General features: G+C 39.4%; 1 protein-coding gene across 3 annotated transcripts in view; it reads left to right on the top strand.

The window, feature by feature from the left end:
* Positions 1–19,844, top strand: part of LOC139466660 (uncharacterized) — a 345,287-nt gene that overhangs the window by 262,597 nt on the left and 62,846 nt on the right. For all 3 annotated transcript variants that reach the window (XM_071248253.1, XM_071248252.1, XM_071248254.1), the window contains one exon: positions 2,605–2,772. In XM_071248253.1, coding sequence (XP_071104354.1) covers positions 2,605–2,772 — 168 coding nt within the window. The remainder of the gene's footprint in view (positions 1–2,604; positions 2,773–19,844) is intronic.

Below are 19,844 nucleotides of genomic sequence, written 5' to 3'. Positions count from 1 at the left end.
GATGGGTAACATGGTATATAGAGAGAGTGAAGGGTGACATGGTATATAGAGAGAGTGAAGGGTGACCTGGTATATATAGAGAGTGATGGGTGACATGGTATAGAGAGAGAGTGATGGGTGACATGGTATAGAGAGAGAGTGATTGGTGACATGGTATATGGAGAGAGTGATGGGTGACATGGTATATGGAGAGAGTGATGGGTGACATGGTATATAGAGAGAGTGATGTGCAACATGGCACATAGGGATAGTGATGGGTAACATGGTATATGGAGAGAGTGATTGGTATCATGGTGTATGGAGAGAGTGATGGGTGACATGGTATATAGAGGGAGTGATGTGCAACATGGCACACAGGGAGAGTGATGGGTAACATGGTATATAGAGAGAGTGATGGTAACCTGGTATATAGAGAGAGTGATTGGTGACATGGTATAGAGAGAGAGTGATGGGTGACATGGTATAGAGGGAGAGTGATGGGTGACATGGTATATAGAGAGAGTGATGGGTGAAATAGTCTATAGAGAGAGTGATGTGCATCATGGCACATAGGGAAAGTGATGGGTAACATGGTATATGGAGAGAGTGATGGGTGACATGGTATATGGAGAGAGTGATGGGTGACATGGTATATGGAGAGAGTGATGTGCAACATGGCACATAGGGAGAGTGATGGGTAACATGGTATATGGAGAGAGTGATGTGCAACATGGCACATAGGGAAAGTGATGGGTAACATGGTATATGGAGAGAGTGATGGGTGACATGGTATATGGAGAGAGTGATGGGTGATATGGTATATGGAGAGAGTGAAGGGTGACATGGTATATAGAGAGAGTGATGGGTGACAAGGTATATGGAGAGAATGATGGGTGACATGGTATATGGAGAGAGTGATGGGTGACATGGTATGGAGAGAGAGTGATGGGTGATATGGTATAGAGAGAGAGTGATGGGTGACATGGTATATGGAGAGAGGGATGGATGACATGGTATATAGAGAGAGTGAGGGTAACATGGTATAGAGAGAGTGAGGCTAACATGGTATAGAGAGAGGGTGATGGGTGACATGGTATAGAGATTGAGTGATGGGTGACTTGTGTATAGACAGAGTGTGTGTGCTGGGTTTCATACTGTAATCTATACTGAACAACAAAAGTTCCTGTGACATTGAATAAGATTTAATGCAATTTTTTTTTACCAATTCTGAAACAATTTTGGTTTGCAACAGATAAAAGACTCCTGTAAGTGGTCAAATGGTTTAATTTGCCATACTGACTTCAGAAAATGTGTGATTTCATAAAAATCATGAACATGCCCAAATGTCAATTTACAAATCAATAGCGTGTGTGTTCACCTCTGGTTGCGATGCATGCAACACATCTTCATGGAATGGACCATGCGAACAAAGTCCTGTGGGATATCTGTCCATATATACTGGAGCATGTTTCGAAGTTCCTGGAGTGTCTGTGGAACACGTGATTGACGTTGAAGACGCCGATCCATCTCATCCCACATGTGCTCAATTATATAGAGATATCAAGGGAGGAAGCCGGCCAGGGGATGACATTCACATTTTGTTGAAGAGAATCCTGAACACATCGAGCAATATGAGGCCGGGCATTGTCATGTTGAAAGGTAATGCCTGGGCCATGACGATGCAAAAACGATGGAACAACAGGGCCGATGATCTCATCGCGGTAGCACTGTCCACTGAGATTTCCCTCTACCAGTATCAAACGGGTCCTCTGTCTTGCTGTAATCCCACCCCATACCATAATGCTGCCGCCGTATGGTTTGTGAAGATGTTCGTCGAAGGCCAGGGATGCTTCTTGAAGTCACTGTTGCTGGCTGGAATCAATTTCGTAGGTGTGTTGTTCGAATCCAGTTGTCTTGTCGATTATTGGTTACGCGTGGCCATGCCACTCCAAGGATGGTCTCTGACTGCATACGTCTGTTGCCAACGTTGCTATAAACACCAAATGGTGTTTCTGTGGACATTAAATTGTCTTGCAACATCACGTTGACTCGATCCTGCTTCAAGGATACCAGCGGCTCGCAGGAGCTCATTTTCGGACAGACGTGGCATTTCTTAATTATGAATAATTGCGTAATTTTGTTGTTTTTCTGAGTGGTAGTTGTCAGCATGATGCTAATAATGCATATGGAATCCTGTTAACGCACATGTTTTTATACCCATTCTTGGGTAGTGAAATCCATGGGGCTTACATAAAAGGCAACTTTTGCATGGAATGCATGCTTTTCAGTTGCGTTTTTGTGACTTGATTCCATACATGTGCTACAATATTGAAAACCAAACTTTACTTGTTTGAAAAATACACTAAAATATTGGTGTTACAGGAACTTTTGTTGTTGAGCATATATATCTAGACTTTGCACATGTACAAACCAATTTGTGAGGTGGTGCATGTATTTGCTGAATTGACATTTGCCGTTTCCATGCAAACAACTGGGAATTCAGAAAAGTTTAATGAAGTTTTTTCTGAAATTTATCTCAGAACTGTTCAATATTCTGTTATGAAACTTTCTGCACTTAGAGGAATGTATAATTGTAATGTCTCTTGATGACTCTTGTATTGTTAGGAGATGAGATTGATCCTGTGTACAGTTTGTTGAAATGTGCTGCCGATCTGCCCAAGGCTTCCAAAGTGTGCGGTATTCATTCACAATGTAGCGGTCACCACAGCAAGCATGGCGGACATGGGGATAGCAGTGCCAGCACCTCCAAGACCTCCAGTCCTTCTTCTTCAGGTGAGAGTCCATAGTTTCAGCTTCTACACAGTATGCACCATTGTACAGGTCTCACATTTGCAACCCTCCACTTTCTTTTCATTAAACATTTCCAGTTTAGACTGATATTTTTATATTTGTATACATTTACAAGTGGGTTTGAGTCATGTACAGAATGAATATGAATATTACAGCTAATTTCTGTTTTACTCACTGATTCAGTCAGGTTGGGGATGCTCTGTCATTATCCAGTCAGATGATGGTACTTTTCCTTTCACGGGTGAAAATTGAGAAAATGAGTTGAGGCATGAACTTACAGATGCTGGCTGTTGACAACACTGTCCAGCATGGGAGTTTGTTGCCTGCATCGTGTGTGCAAATAGCTGCAGCCTTTCAATGATGCACAACAGGAATACTGTGCATGGCCATGTCATGTGCAGGCGAAGTACTCTCTTTCAAGTGTGTACACAATGATGCGCAAACACAGGGCTTAGTAGATAATTCAGGTTTTACTCTGCACTTATGTTTCAAAACTAGAAAATAATCCGATAGAACATAATCACTTCTTATCACTATCAGAAGTTAAATGTTACCCAAACAACTTCATTTGTTGACAGAAAGGTCTTTGTTTTGTCCCACACCACTAACACGTATTTCCTCCCTATCCCATGATGTGGGAAGACTGCCAGATGGGCAAAGCACTCTCACTGACATACAAGGGGTGGCTGAAATGTTCTGAGCCTAACACTGATGGACAGGGTTGATGGAGTTGGTTGCTAATTATTTTTCAATATGATTACCACCAACTCGAAACACTTCTGTCAACAATGACCAAGTGCCTAGATCCCACTTGCATAGGTTTCCTCCTGGTGGTGTAAAAAGTTCTCCAGCAGATATGACATGATCATCATTTGCATGATGCTTGCTTGTCAGTTCTTTCTTCAAGTTTGGGAAAAGGTGAGAATCTGACGATGCCAAATCAGGTGAATACAAAGGATGTTCAAGGAGTTCAAAGCCACTTTCAGGCATTGCAGCCATGGCAACAACAGACTTGTGCACTAGTACATTGTCCTGAATGAATAATTCACCTTTAGTGAGTTTTCCACTTCATTTAGCCTTGATATTCATCACCCAGTTGCTTTTAAGCAGATTAGAATAATATTGGCCATTAATGACGTGACCTTTTCATAGGTAGTCCACCAGTAGGATTTCCATGGAATCACAGAAAACAGAAGCCTTCACTTTGCCAGCAGTTTGCCTTCTTTGAAGGAGAAGTTAGTTTCCACTGATTGTTGGTTAGATAGTGGTGAACCCAAGACTCATCCAGGGTTGCAATTTGCTCAACAAAATCAGCTGTGTCTGCTTCAAAATAACTAAAGAGATTAGGAACCTGGAGCATTTCTGATCAGGAGTCAGAAGCTTTGAAGTAACGCAGTATGCTGAAACTTTTGTCAAGCCCAGTTCATTTCCCAGAATGTTTTCAACTCTGTCATAAGAGATGCCTACTGTATCGCCATTTGATGTGTGACGAGTCATCGATCATCCATAACTACACCATACCATCTATTTTATCAACATTTTCCTTAGTGGTTGTAGTTTTCCTGGTCTTGGATCATATTCAAGGCTTGCTCTTTATCTCTTGAACTCTGCTGCCCACCTCTTAACATTGGCAAAGGAAGGAGCATCGTCCCCTAAAGTGGACACCATGTCCACATGGATGGCTGTTTAGTTGGAGATACTTGTGGCCAATTTGGACCATTTTCTTCATCAGAGAATACCCGGTCATTTTGATGCTTGCAGAAATGTGCCGTCTGGTTGTGTATTTGGTTCAAGTGCAGTCTGTCAGCATGGAAAGTTTGCAGTATTTAATATCTGCAAACTGTTACGTGTGTACTATCCCGCCTTCATTGTTACGCTCAGAACCTTTCAGCCACCCCTTGTAATCTAGGATGTCTGCTGGTCTGTCTGTTTTGCAGATATATTTTTAACTCACAAGAGCCAGTTTATCTCATCCTATTTGGTACCAAACCTTGATCAACTCATTAAGCTGAAACTGGTTGTAGCTGATCATTAATTTAAGCAGCCAAAGTTGAAAAAAGATATTAATTTTGTAAATGTTTGATTGTATGAAAAGGATGTGATTGTATTACAATTATTCCCAATACATTATTTTCATAAGTATTTCGTAATCAAACTATGAGACACTACTGTCTCACTCACTTAGTGAAATAATAATGAAACTTACTGATACATGATAGTTCCACGTCTGCAGTTCACACAGGATACCAGCAGCAGCAGCATGAACATGAGATTACCACACCAAAACACACACATATATAAACACATAACATCACACCTAGGATTATACCTAGGACTGCACATGTGGTCACACAAGTGTTGAGACAAGGGCCACACATACATTCAGACAAGGTCTACATATAGGGTCAGACAAAAAACACAGAGGGTTCAGACAAGGGCATCATATAAGGTTGGACAAGGGCCACATATACGGTGAGACAAGGTCTACATATAGGACCAGACAAGGGCCACATATACGATCAGACAAGAACCACATAGAGGGTTCAGACAAGGGCCACATATAACATCAGAGAAGGACCACATATAGGATCAGACAAGGGCCACACATATGGTCAGACCAGGACCACATATATGGTCAGACCAGGACCACACATATGGTCAGACCAGGACCACATATGGTCAGACCAGGACCACATATATGGTCAGACCAGGACCACACATATGGTCAGACCAGGACCACATATATGGTCAGACCAGGACCACATATAGGATCAGACCAGGACCACATATAGGATCACACCAGGACCACATATGGTCAGACCAGGACCTCATATAGGATCAGACCAGGACCACATATGGTCAGACCAGGATCACATATATGGTCAGACCAGGACCACACATTGTCAGACCAGGACCACACATTGTCAGACAAGGACCACACATTGTCAGACAAGGATCACACATTGTCAGACAAGGACCACACATTGTCAGACAAGGACCACACATTGTCAGACCAGGACCACACATAGGATCAGAAATGGGTGAGACATAGGGCCACATACATGGTCAGACAAGAGACACACATAGGGTCATGCAGACATTGGGCCAAATATATGTTCAGTCATAGGGCCACATATACAGTCAGACAAGAGCCATATATAGGGTAAGACAAAGGCCACACATAGGGTCAGACAACAGCCACACATAGGGTCAGACATAGTGTCATACACGGCTCATTTACACGACTCCCCTGCACAGTGTTTTACCATTTTGCTCAGTTCTTGGAAAAATACTTGATTCTGATTGGTCAATCAGAAATTTGAAATAATAACAACCTGTGAATGAAACACCTGCTTTGACAGACATATCACAGTGGAAGCTAATATTCATGATAATATTCTTTCTCAATCATGCTAAAAAGGCTGTTTCAAAAAATGATATATGCAAATCAAGTTTATAAAAGATAGGGTTTCTATTCTTAGAACATACAAAGTCTGTGTGGTAATATTTTGAGCATTTGCTTTGTTTGTATGTTTGTGTTTGTTTGTTTCAGCTGCACCCTCCCTTACTGGTCACAACTGTTTCAGTCCATCTCAGTGTTCATGCCCCTGTCACAGTTTTGTCACTTTCTCCCAATCTTGAGCCTTCCTTGCTTTACAGGCTGGCTGCCAGCCAGTTGTAGCTGTATTCTCATTGGTTCAGGTGCTGGTCCAGCCTCCATAAACTGGGTGACTGTGGTGCTCACACAGAAAAATCCGCCCACCAAATACTGATAGCTTGGTCTACCTCCAGGGAAGAGATACTGTTAGACATACCTCAGCTCAACAAAGATCACTACCCATAAAGTAACGCTAATCCACTTGTGCGCCGGTTTTCTTGGCAGACAGTAACACATTAAGCAACAAATATGAAACCAGAAAGCAAGATGTCCACATACATGTGCAGACTCATACACTAAAACTACATGTATCAACAACACCACTGTACATGAACTGGTGCACGGGCAAGAGCACTTGAAATATGTACTTGTGTAAGCCTCATGTGACTTAAAAGCTAGGTATTGTAGATAGTCCATAAAACATAGTATGTGATTGTAACATTCTATTTTGTTATTGAAGGAATGTAAAAACTGGAAGTTAGAAATGAGGTTACCACATATTTGTCTTGGACAGTAGGTGGCAAACTGTTTGCCAGTTTGTGTACGTCACTAGTTGACTAGAGTGCAAGCAATATTACATAATCACACATACACAAATACTAACAACTGTTTTATAAATCATCACCATTTCTTGTGCCAAGCTTATCTTGAAAATAGCAGGAGGAACATTATCTAAGTAGGGAGTGTTTTTGAATAACAGGATGTTTGTTGAATGTCAATCTGATGTTGACAGTACTGAATTTGGAAGGTGTTTCATTCATTTATTGTGATGGAAGTTTATTTCACCACAGTGAGTGAGTGAGTATGATTTTACGCCGCTTTTAGCAATATTCCAGCAATATCACGGCGGGGGACACCAGAAATGGGCTTCACACATTATACCCATGTCGGGAATCGAACCCGGGTCTTCGGCGTGACGAGCGAACGCTTTAACCACTAGGCTACCCGACCGTCCCTTTCACCACAGTGAGTGAGTGAGTTGGGTTTAAAGCCGCTTTTAACAGTATTCCAGTTATATCGCTGCGTGTCAGCTTAATGTGGGAGGAAAGCTGTAGTGATGCAGGTCTCAGACGTTTACCACTTCAGTGAAACCCACGAGCACGGGCATAGTGCTGACAAACCTAGAAACATAATCAGGGCAAACCGGGATTCGAACTCACAATCATAGGTTTCTGGCATGTCCAAGGGACGCAACTCTGCACAGCAAATCGCGGCGCCTTAGACGACTGGGCCACCCGTGCCCCCTATTTCACCACAGAATACTATTCATGCACTATTAGTTGCTATTTCCATGTTTTATATTCATGATTGATACATTTGTTGCCATTTTATGAGATCACTATAATTCAGATGAAACATGTTTGCTAACATAATTTCCCTTCTGTCGCTCTTCAACTCAAGTTTTGAGCCCACAACAAGTGCATTTGGGGGCAAACGATTCATTAAATTGAAATGATCTTAAATTATTATTTAATAATAATTATTATGCTTCTACAAAAGAATGTAAATCTGGGTCTAAAATTACCCTGCACAAGGCATGTCAGCAAGTCCCTCCAGCACTTGCACCCCAAAAGGATATTCAGGTGGGATGACATAAATTTCCAAACAGATTTCTGCAAAATTTGTATGCTGTAACATGATTACAATACTAAGACATGACATAACTAGGGTTTTAGGCTGTTGTCAGCAATATTAATGCTCTATCAGCTATTTCATGTGATGTAATCCAACATTGACTGAAAGCCCAGTGACTGATAGTGTCAGAAACTAGCCACAGCATCAGTCTGTTCACACACAAGCAGTTTAACATGGTCTTCCCAGGTGGTCACCAATCCAAGAACTGTCTATGCTCATGTACATGACTTTGTGTCCACTGCATACCTTATCAGTAATATTGTACATACAATGCTGAGGAGCCTTTCACATTCCCTGGTATACCAAAAGGGACATAACAACTGATATTGTAAGATAAATATACACATATTGATATGTTAGCGATGAAATTATGTTGGGCTTCCAATCACTCAGCTTTGCAGTTGGGAATTAAAACACAAACAATCAATGGTCCTATTAACCTGTCCTGACAGTTCACTACTAACCAGTCTTTCCCAAGTATGTTCCAGCTGATCAATCCCTTCTTGTGTCTGCAGTGTAGACAGTTATGTCTCATGTAGTCATCAGTGAATATGTAGACATACACTAGTCTGTGTTCCTGCACATAGTGGGGCAAACTCACTTAGATATAGCTGTCCACCCTTGCTTCCCTAATCCACAATGTTGTGTTGGGCCACTGATGGACGTGCTCATCTCTTGTAGGTTCACCATCCTCTGCAATGCATGACCTTGTGGCAAACAGTCTGGGATCAGACTTCAAGCAATACTACAAATTAACAAGCCCTGCTGGCAAAAAGGTTCCTTCTAGTCTTGAAAACTTCTTTTGACCTGCAAGTAAAACCCTTGCTGTGCAATCTTTTTGATTGGTCCTTGCTCTCAGCGATGTGTTGGTGAGGACAACCACTGATTGACCTGTCACTCACGTTTCAGTGCCGCCCCAGTGGTAGTTGAATGATGACCATGCTAGCCAGCAGATAAGCGCTAAGCTTGGCTACAGAAGCACCAGTTGTGCAGTGAGCAACCAGGAAAAGAGCATGGATCACTTTGTTGGTAGCCGCAGATGACCAACTTGGACACTGCATATCTTAAAGCACAGGCAATTTCAACATTGTGTGCAGTTCCAATGTGTCTGAAAGCAGCCACATGACACATCAGTGGACTGTGTATCGCATGTTATGGCCATGTCTAAATGGGGTAGCCCCAAACTCCCTCACAACTCACTCAACATCTTGCTCTGTCTGTTTAATACATTATCTCAATAGTGTGTTCATATTATGATTGTCAATTGATTTTAATGGCATTCTAATGTAGAATGGAACTGAGATGAAGCATATACTGATGTGTATTTAGAATTTGTTCAAACCAATGTGTGTTATGTAGACTCTCCCTCTATACTAGCCAAAAGTTTGTGTGATCTTTCAAATTTACAGTAGTTTGAATATTAACAGTTTCTCAGTTTAACATTGAGTTTTATGAAGACCTCTGGTTGGCATTTTGAATGCATGCAAAGCATTGTCTGTGATAGAGGTGGCATGGAATAGTGGCCATATTGGCTGCTTTGTTGGTCTGAGCGGTGAGACACAACCAAATCCCGCCCACCAGCACCTGCAAGTGCTCATGCTATGGTTCAGGGCAGAATCTATACATATACAAATATATGTTGACATTACTGCTCAGTATTTTTTACCTTGATTTTGGTAATTTTCTATTTATTTGTTCAATTTTTGTCATTAACTTTGTGTCATTTAGGTTTACTGGGTTGTCCTGCTGTTGGAACAATGAAATTTATGTCTCCTTTATGTGTCCAGTTGATGTGTTATTCTTCAAGTGTACTGTTTACTTCCAAGGATTGTATGTGAAAGGTCTGTTTCTTGGTAAATCTTATATTGGAGAAATTATTATATTGTTAGAGGATTTAAGTAAGCCTACCCATATCACCTCTTAGTCTGTGATATCATTAGAATGCACAAATGTATTATTGTACAAGAAAGCGAAACGTGGTCCATGTTATAATGTGGATGTCATAATTGAGTGTTATTGGAGAGTGCAACAGGGTGTGCAGGACAGCACAGTGAAGAGCAGATAGCACAACAGTTAGATGCAGAACAGTTTGCAATGTCAGTGTGCGTGCAGCATTTACTTTTATACATGTCCTAACACAGGCTGTTTACACATTATAGTGAAACAGTAAGGTTTTTAGCCTGAACTATGATCACCTAGTCAACTTGCAGAATGTATGTGCTAGTATAGTTAAGTACTCATCAACTGAAGCACCTATCATTGTTTAGTTAATCCTAATACTGATTATATTTACAGAAAGGCCCTTTGAAGTTGATATGCACCAGACCATAATGATTTTGACATGCAAATGTCTTCAAATATTGGCCATATTTGTAAACATTATCATAAAAAAATGGCTTGCCACCACACAGTTTGAAATAATTCCTTGTCATCAGACATCTATGTCAAACACAATAATGCAGCATCAGCAGTAGTGAATGGGGACGTTTTTTCCCCTATCATTTCTTGTACACACATTCCCTAATAAGTGAGATTGACTTATGTACAACTTATGCACCCACAATACATGGGTCAACAACCAAACCACAAATCAGAATGCAGATTATTCCTGAATACAGAGATGGATGAAGCAGACAATAAGCTGTGTACCATACTTCCCTTCTTGCAGACAATCACTATGGCAGCTATGCCTATCTATGCTGAAGTGTACAGTGATTGAAAACAATTGTAGCTTAGGACCATGCTGTGTCCTGTTGTCTTCTATCTGTGAGCACATGTCAGAATATCATTGCTGCCACCATACTGCTGCTGTACGGTGTTTCTACTGTGCCCCCTGTGTTTCCCTGTAACACTGGGGCTCACGTCATACTTACAACTACTCTGTACTGTCCTCTGAAGCACTTCTTCTCTCTATGATCCACTGCTGCACTATGTACTTAGTTAGTTATTTGTCTACACAACAACTGGCATTACCTTGCACAATGTAAAGGTGGATAATGGAACTCTATGTTACACTGTTTGTACAGAACACGCCAGAGCTCTGTGTGACACTGTATATCTTCCTGTCTGTTTGCACAGAACACACCAGAGCTCTGTGTGAAACTGTATATCTTTTTGTTAGTTCGTATAGAACACACCAGAGCTCTGTGTGACACTGTATATCTTTTTGTTAGTTTGTACAGAACACGCCAGAGCTCTGTGTGACACTGTATATCTTCCTGTCTGTTTGCACAGAACACACCAGAGCTCTGTGTGACACTGTATATCTTCCTGTCTGTTTGTACAGTACACACGCCAAAGCCCTATATGATGCGGTATATCTTTTTGTCTGTTTGTACAGAACACGTCAGAGTTCAATTTGAAACGGTATATCTTTTTGTTTGTTTAAACAAAAAACATCAGAATTGTATGGACTTGTTCTTCTCAAACAGAGTACATTAGAGTTTGATATTTTGTGGCTTGTATTTATTTCTACGCCTTAGCGCTCTGCGCTGTGGCATTTATCCCTGTATACATGTAGAAAATCCAAGAGCCGCCGATTGTAGGCCTCTTCAAGTTACATAGAGTCCATACATAGTTCGATGTGGTGAAGATCTTTGACTACTTTATAGATTTACACAAATATGTTAATAGTCTCTGTTGTGGTACAATTGATGTATGTGTATGTTCCTGTATTGTCAAATATATGACATATTCCATCACTTTTCAATATATTTGCACATGGCTCAGACCTCAAGTTTACCTATTTTGTCGTGTGGTTTCTACATTATGTTTTACTGTTATTGTGCATCAATGGAGGAAATATGTTTACTTGCATAAAATAAAGAAAGCTGTCTTCGAGACGAAAAATCTGTAAATAGGTCAAGCTTTATACACTGACAGACAGTTTTTTGTTATTGATGTCAATCTCAAGAACAAAATAGTATCGCCATATGGTGAGTGAGTGAGTATAGTTTTACGCCGCTTTTAGCAATATTCCAGCAATATCACGGCGGGGGACACCAGAAATGGGCTTCACACATTGTACCCATGTGGGAATCAAACTAGCACTTAGATGCGCAAAAGCATTAGCCCCTTGCCGTATGGTAGAAAATACTCTGAGAAGACAATATTCTTTACACCTTATGTCAATATTGTTTCCAGAAATATCCATGTTATAATTTATGTAAACATTCACTATTTCTATACATCAGATATCAATGGTAGATTTTTTATAAAGACAGAATTATTTTGTTAAGCACCATATTTTACTATACTACTCATGATAACAAATAACAGACAACACTCTGCCAAAAGTTCCAATGATGATCACCTTGCCGTCAGGAAGTAGATGCAGCTAGCTTATCACAGGCATCATTGAAGGTTCATATATTCCCGTTTATGTGGATAAGACCAATACATCTGTGAGATAGTGTGCTGTTTAAGGGCACCTCACATGAATATGTTTATCACAATTATATGAGCCATGTAGAGGTCACAAAGGCATCTTTCTTAATGGCAGTAGAAATGTGCTGCTTGAGTAACATTTTTTCACTGCAAAAGATACAATGAATTCTCTCGACATGTTGTCAATGCATGTGTATTTGTCATTTAGTTAGGTTACATGTTATTTGTGATCATGAGTATGGGAAATGACAACTGTTGTGAAGGAAGTCACATTGTTACACACTAATAATTGAAATTAGATATTCAAGTCATCACTGTTATTTACGACAACATATGTGTGAATCCGTTTTATGTTTTGACCCATCCATTCCGTTACCAGAAGCCACTAAAATGTTGCTGCGGTCTGTTGAAATATGTAACTGTATCTGTCTGTGTGTGTGTGTGTTTATGTGCACTAAATGCAAGTCACAAGCGATGACAAAAGGTGATAATCATGCACATATTCACATGTCATGGTGAAGGTGCAGTGTAGCTCACACAGAGCTTTATTTGTGTCCATGTATAAAATGCACTTATCTTAACCCTCCCACAAGAGCCTGTGGCTAAGTTCTGTTAATGTCACTGGTCAATGTCAAGAGAATGAAATGCAGATATCATTAACATATGATGAACGGGAAGGTCTAGGAGAAGGGGGAAGTGTGTTGATTGTGTGAGGAAGGTTTAGGATAAGGAGGGACGTGTGTTGACTGTGTGAGGAAGGTTTAGGATAAGGAGGGACGTGTGTTTACTTGTGAGGAAGGTTTAGGATAAGGAGGGATGTGTGATGACTTTGTGAGGAAGGTTCAGGATAAGGAGGGACGTGTGTTGACTGTGTGAGGAAGGTTTAGGATAAGGAGGGACGTGTGTTGACTGTGTGAGGAAGGTTTAGGATAAGGAGGGACATGTGTTGACTGTGTGAGGAAGGTTTAGGATAAGGAGGGACGTGTGTTTACTTGTGAGGAGGGTTTAGGATAAGGAGGGACGTATGTTGACTGTGTGAGGAAGGTTTAGGATAAGAAGGGACGTGTGTTTACTTGTGAGGAAGGTTTAGGATAAGGAAGGACGTGTGTTGACTGTGTGAGGAAGGTTTAGGATAAGGAGGGACGTGTGTTGACTGTGTGAGGAAGGTTTAGGATAAGGAGGGACGTGTGTTGACTGTGTGAGGAAGGTTTAGGATAAGGAGGGACGTGTGTTGACTGTGTGAGGAAGGTTTAGGATAAGGAGGGACGTGTGTTGACTGTGTGAGGAAAGTTTAGGATAAGGAGGGATGTGTGTTGACTGTGTGAGGAAGGTTTAGGATAAGGAGGGACGTGTGTTGACTGTGTGAGGAAGGTTTAGGATAAGGAGGGACGTGTGTTGACTGTGTTAAGAGAGAGAGAGAGAGTATTGGGTGTATTGGCTTTTATGTTCCCCACTGTGGCTGAGCATGCATGATTGTAACTGTGAGCACCCACATTTCACAAACTGTATAAGCAACACTGTGTTGAATGGTACATATTGTATTGTATTATATTTATCATGTCTCCTTTCCTTCCCAATAAATCTTTACCTTGTGAAACTCTTCACATTTGTTCTCATTTGCATGATACACAAATGAAATCTCTAATGCTTCTTAGTGTTGGAAGTGTTGCAGATATCTGTGATTCTGTGGCTGTTACTGTGAGTCATTCATCTCTGTTGCTCTCAACTCTCAGATTTCCCTCAACCTTCCTCAGTCCTGTGAATGGATTATGGGAAACAAGGAATATGGAAAATGACAACTTGATGTAAATCTGAAATGTGAAATTCTATACCACTGTAGATAATGGCATGTGATTGTTTCGGTAATAGTGAGACACATTTTCAACACTTTGGACAGCTATTAAAAATATTTGCTAATTGTCATAAGAAAGCCTATAGAAGTAGCTATGCCTAAGAAAGACTTCCATTCACAAAAAACTTTCATCTGGCTTATTCTCTGACAAGTCCATCAATGTCAGACATCCTTAAACTTTTCCCATTATCGACTGCCTGATGGATTTGGCTGCAACTATGTTTTCATCACTATATAGGGCTTCTCCAAGGCAAGAACATCAGTTTACTGCTTATCAGCAATACGTATGTATCTTTAAGAAATCATCTAAAACAAATTTGGCCTGTTGGTGAAATTATAGGCGAAATAATTTACATATGTAATCATTAGGTCACCTGAACCAAAGGTTTGTGTGATTATTTTCCATGGTGCTTTGTCTGCTGTCAATCTGTAAATGTGTCAAATTTGGCATTGATAATCACAGTGTCAATATAATCCTGCTCATCAAACTGAAATCAATATTATGGCTCTTAGCCAATTATGCATATGTCAATTTCATATGCAGTAAAATTATAGAACAGTTACAATAAATTGTCCATAATTTTAGATTTGGCAAACTGTTAAATTGGACCTTTTGACCTTGATATATATTCAATAATATTAATAATCTAGTCTAAATCTAATGTTTAGTAGAACAATTGAAACATCAACACTCAGCATTTGTCAAAGATGAAGCATTTGTGATATTAAATCAATTTGTGGTGTGTTTTGTTTATGATTTCTTGGGATCAGCTTTTGCCCATTTGTCTTCACATTCTATTTACTGAAAATGACTATGGAGTTTATTCTCTTGATAGAGGAATTTTATAATATTTTTAAGAGATGCTCTCAGAAAGGATCTGATTTTTGTCGTTCATGTATTTTAGGGTGAGAGGTGTATATTTGTGTTATGTTCATATTTCATTTAGTTATGATATTTCATATAACCTGTCATTGTTACTAAAGCATTTAATCACTAGAAGTTTTAAACACGTTTTACATCATTAAAGGGGCACTGATCTAAAGCAATTCCCCGGGACTGGTAGTTGCCTTTGTTATTGTTTTTTCCCGTGAGTACCCGGATGATACAGTAGAAATCTAGACTAGTTCGCGACCTGTGCTGCGCAATTCATAAACGCATTTGTCACTTTTATTGAAAGTATAAGGGCATATGGTCACATTGATCAATAAAATGAAATATAGTTTTGGAAATAATAAGGAAATGTAGGTATCTTTGTGGGTAATGCTGACTAAGTTTTGATAAGTCACTTGCTTGGTAATTGTGAGATTTTTGTTTACACTATTTTGACTTGCAACACAAAGTAAATATTTCTCCCTAGCATTGCTTATTTTTTCGTGTTTATATTTTTACAGTCAAAATGTGCAAACTTTTCAGAAAATTCAGTTATTTTACAAATTGACTGAAAAATATGTCCATCTGTATTAATATGATAAGAATGAATTTGTCCAATGCTACAGAAAATGAAGGAAAACAAAAAGCAAATATTATAATTACAACCTACCAAATTTATGTGTATAATTTTAGGCAGCTTCCTTGTTCGAGGAATGTATCCATGAATATCCACACAAAGGAACAATATCCCACACGTCTGCAGCTGTACAAAGAAACTTATTCAATGTCACGTGTCTCTGTAACAATCAAATATTCTAAAATATATATATCGTTTCGGGATATTATAACCCATGTTTGTTTCTGAACTGATCACTGATTGCTTCAGATGTTTCACATAGGTGTCAAGTCTCATAGGTCGGCTGAGAAAACCCACACGGTTCCTAAAAAAATCCATTGACTTAGATAACAATCAATCAACGCATTATCGGTTAACCCTTTGAACAGAGTATGTTCTTTTTACATTGGCACTTCTCACCATGATATGAGTGTATTCCCTTTGTTTTAGTAAACCTAGACATGTAAACACTCAATTTTGACATATCCACTGTGCAAGATAACAGTGATTAATCAATCAATGTATTTTCTGTTAATTCTTTGATGACTGGGAACGATCTGTTGATTTACAAAAAAGTAAATCAACTGATCATTCATCTATTGCGGGTCTAGCTGCCACGTGCATATTACATAGCACACATTCCACCTCACTTCAAACCTGGATTTAGATTGAACAAGCATGAAATATATATTTCCCCCGCCAATATGACATGTCTGGTTGTGTGCAATGCATTAGCTCCTGTGAACTATGTTCACTGGGCTTTTTTGTAAATGGCCTAATTGTAGCACTAAAAAAAGTGATAACTGGTGTTGTTTTGCCATCTGCAGTTTATGATAGAATATGTAACTGTATTTGTAATGAGTAAGGATGAGACATATGGACAAACAACTTCTTTATTACAATTAGAAGCGATGGTTTCGGTGTAAGTTCTAACACTGTTATCAAGCAAGTGAAGTAAAGAGTATGGCTGACAAGAATATATACAGGATAGGAGGTAGTGTTTATACACTTTAGTAGGTTTAAGATCAGTTACACTGTTATATTTGTAATAAGTTGTGTTTCTGCATGAAGTTAGTTAGTGAATGCAACAACCGTGTCTGTGACACTTTTGGAGGAACATACACACAAGCAATGCAGAACTTACCAACAAGAAAGGAAATGTATTCAATACTGCGAGATGACATATGTACCACGTTTGGTGAAGAAATATGGTACGGTTTTCAAGATCTGCTCCGGAAACGAGGACTACAAGTCGTTGCCATGGAAGCTCGAATAATAATTTCTTTAAAAAACCCAAATTATCAAAAGGCACCATTTCACCACTAGACCTATCCAGGTGCCAAGTTTGGTTAAGAAATATGGTACGGTTTTCAAGACTTTGAATTAGACTGAAAATGGCGGTAGACCTCATTTCTGGAGCAGATCTTGAAAAACGTACCACATTTCTTCACCAAACATGGCACATACATAGATCTAGTGTTGAACGGGTGCCTTTTGATAGTTTGGGATTTTAAAAAATGTTATTTTTCGAGTTTCCATGGCAACGACTTTCAGGTTGCATCGACTATACGATACCTTCTCCCTTGTTGTCATCCACGTTTTTTGTTATAACCCTACACTTGTGTATTTGTCGTCATTCACTTGAAGCTCAGTTAATGAATTTATTACAGGTATAATTAGTGGTAGCACCACTCAGAATACATGACAAAGGTTCCCATTCAGCATTTATTGTGTCTGGGGTAGTTATTATTCCCCACCACGAAGTTGAAGGGGGATATAGGAATGGGTGCCGTCCGTCCGTCCTTCTGTCCATCCGTCATTCCGTCTGTCAGTCCTTCACATTTCATTTCCGGAGCAGATCTTAAAAAACGTACCATATTTCTTCACCAAACTTGGCACATAGATAGGTCTAATGGTGAACTGGTGCCTTTTGATAGTTTGGAATTTTTAAAGAAATTATTTTTCGAGTTCCCATGGCAGTGACTTTGACTTAGACTGAAAATGGCAGTAGTCCTTGTTTCCGGAGCAGATCTTGAAAACCGTACCATATTTCTTCACCAAACTTGGCACATACCGTATATGACCGCGGATAAGACGACCCCGTAGATAAGCCGAGGTGTTAATTTGACCATTGAAATACGAAAGAAAATGATATGACCCACAGATAAGCCGGATCAGGAATTGAAAGACAAAAAACACTGCGAAGTCGGACTGCAAGACATGTGCTGGTACTCGCAGATATTCAAAAATATAAAATGAAAAACGTTGTAATTATATTGCAAAAGTCATTATTATTTCTAATAAAGATTTAACAAAGCAGTCATCCACTTTCATAACGTGGGAAGCTGTTTCTCGTGGGTTTTTTAATCTCATAATGATCGTTATATGTTGCCATCAACAACCAAGCGCCATTTTGTGAATCGGTGTATATAGAATTATGAACCCGTGAGAAAATGTATCAGCTGGAGCGAAGACTCGCAGTTTGAATTCAGCATCGTAAGCATGGCGTTTTCGTTTAAAACTCATGATGAAAACGTCAGTCAGTAAAAATATACCAGCTTTTATAACCCCCTTTACACCACTATTGTATGTTAATCCAATTGAATTAAATAACCTATCATACTATGAACACATTGAATGACCGTCATTCAGGCGATGTTTCTGACAGATCACGATCTGAAAAATACTATCATGAAAGTGTATCCCATGGATAAGCCGACCCCTTTCTACAGAATCTTTTTTCTGGTCCTCAAAATTCGGCTTATACGCGGTCATATAGGGTAGATAGATCTAGTGGTGAACTGGTGCCTTTTGATAGTTTGAGATTTTTAAAAAAGTTATTTTTCGAGTTTCCATGGCAATGACTTTGATTTAGACTGAAAATGGCGGTACTCCTCGTTTCCGGAGCAGATCTTGAAAACCGTACCACATTTCTTCACCAAACATGGCACATACATAGATCTAGTGTTGAACGGGTGCCTTTTGATAGTTTGGGATTTTAAAAAATGTTATTTTTTGAGTTTCCATGGCAACGACTTTAAATGAGACTGAAAATGGCGGTAGTCCTCGTTTCCGGAGCAGATCTTGAAAAACGAACTATATTTCTTTACAAAAAGGCCCAGCGAACATAGTTCACAGCAGCTAATGCATTGCACACACCCGACATGTCATATTGGTGGGGGATGTGAGTATTTCATGCTTGTTTATTATTAAACTATAATCATCAATGGTATTTCCAAATGATGACGATCTTTTTGTCTGTTTGTTTAGGCTGAAGAAATTAATTAACATGCACCCTTTGTCGAAATCTTTATCGATCACGGTTAACCAATCTGGGTTCAAAAATTAGTAAAACAAATATTGTCTACAAGTTTATTTAGCTGTCCTTGCAGACGGTAGCCCAGTCTCTTGTCACGCTCAGTTGTGTTGCGTATCATACGGGTATTCACGGGTAAAAAACATTAACAAAGGCAACAACCAGTCCCGGGGAATTGCTTTAGATCAGTGCCCCTTGAAAAGGCATATGAATGGAAAAGACATCAAAATTGATAATTTACCATTTTTTTAAATTGAGATAATATCAGAATTAAGGAAAGTTTAAACAACTCTTTTTCTTGGAGCATAAAGCAAGAGAGTTGAAAGTTTGCATGATCAAATAATGTCAACCAACAAGGCTCGAGATCAGTATTGTAACTTAAATAAGACACCAACCTTTTACCATATTTAACCTGAGAGATGCTGCTGATTTACGAACATTGTTAAAAGGCTGTTGCTGTCTCATATTTATCAATTAATTTTCAATTAATGCAGGAATGTTTAAATATAGCTGGTAATATAAGCCTACTGTAATATCCCCTCTCTGTTGGTGCTTTAAGCTGTGGAACATCTATGCAAGTGAGCTTCAGTACTGTGGCACTAGTATTCAGTTTGTCAATATTACCTAATAATATATTTGAACAAATATGGTTTCTTTTGACTGCCCCTAGTAAAAGAAATCGCTAACCAGTCAGACAATTTGAATAGATCTGAGGCCACA

The sequence above is a fragment of the Haliotis cracherodii genome, unplaced genomic scaffold, assembly GCF_022045235.1.
Source record: "Haliotis cracherodii isolate W230 unplaced genomic scaffold, xgHalCrac1.p SCAF_19, whole genome shotgun sequence".
In the NCBI taxonomy this organism is placed as follows: Eukaryota; Metazoa; Mollusca; class Gastropoda; order Lepetellida; family Haliotidae; genus Haliotis; species Haliotis cracherodii.
The sequence above is the reverse complement of the archived record's forward strand: the minus strand, read 5'-3'. Positions and strand labels throughout refer to the sequence as shown.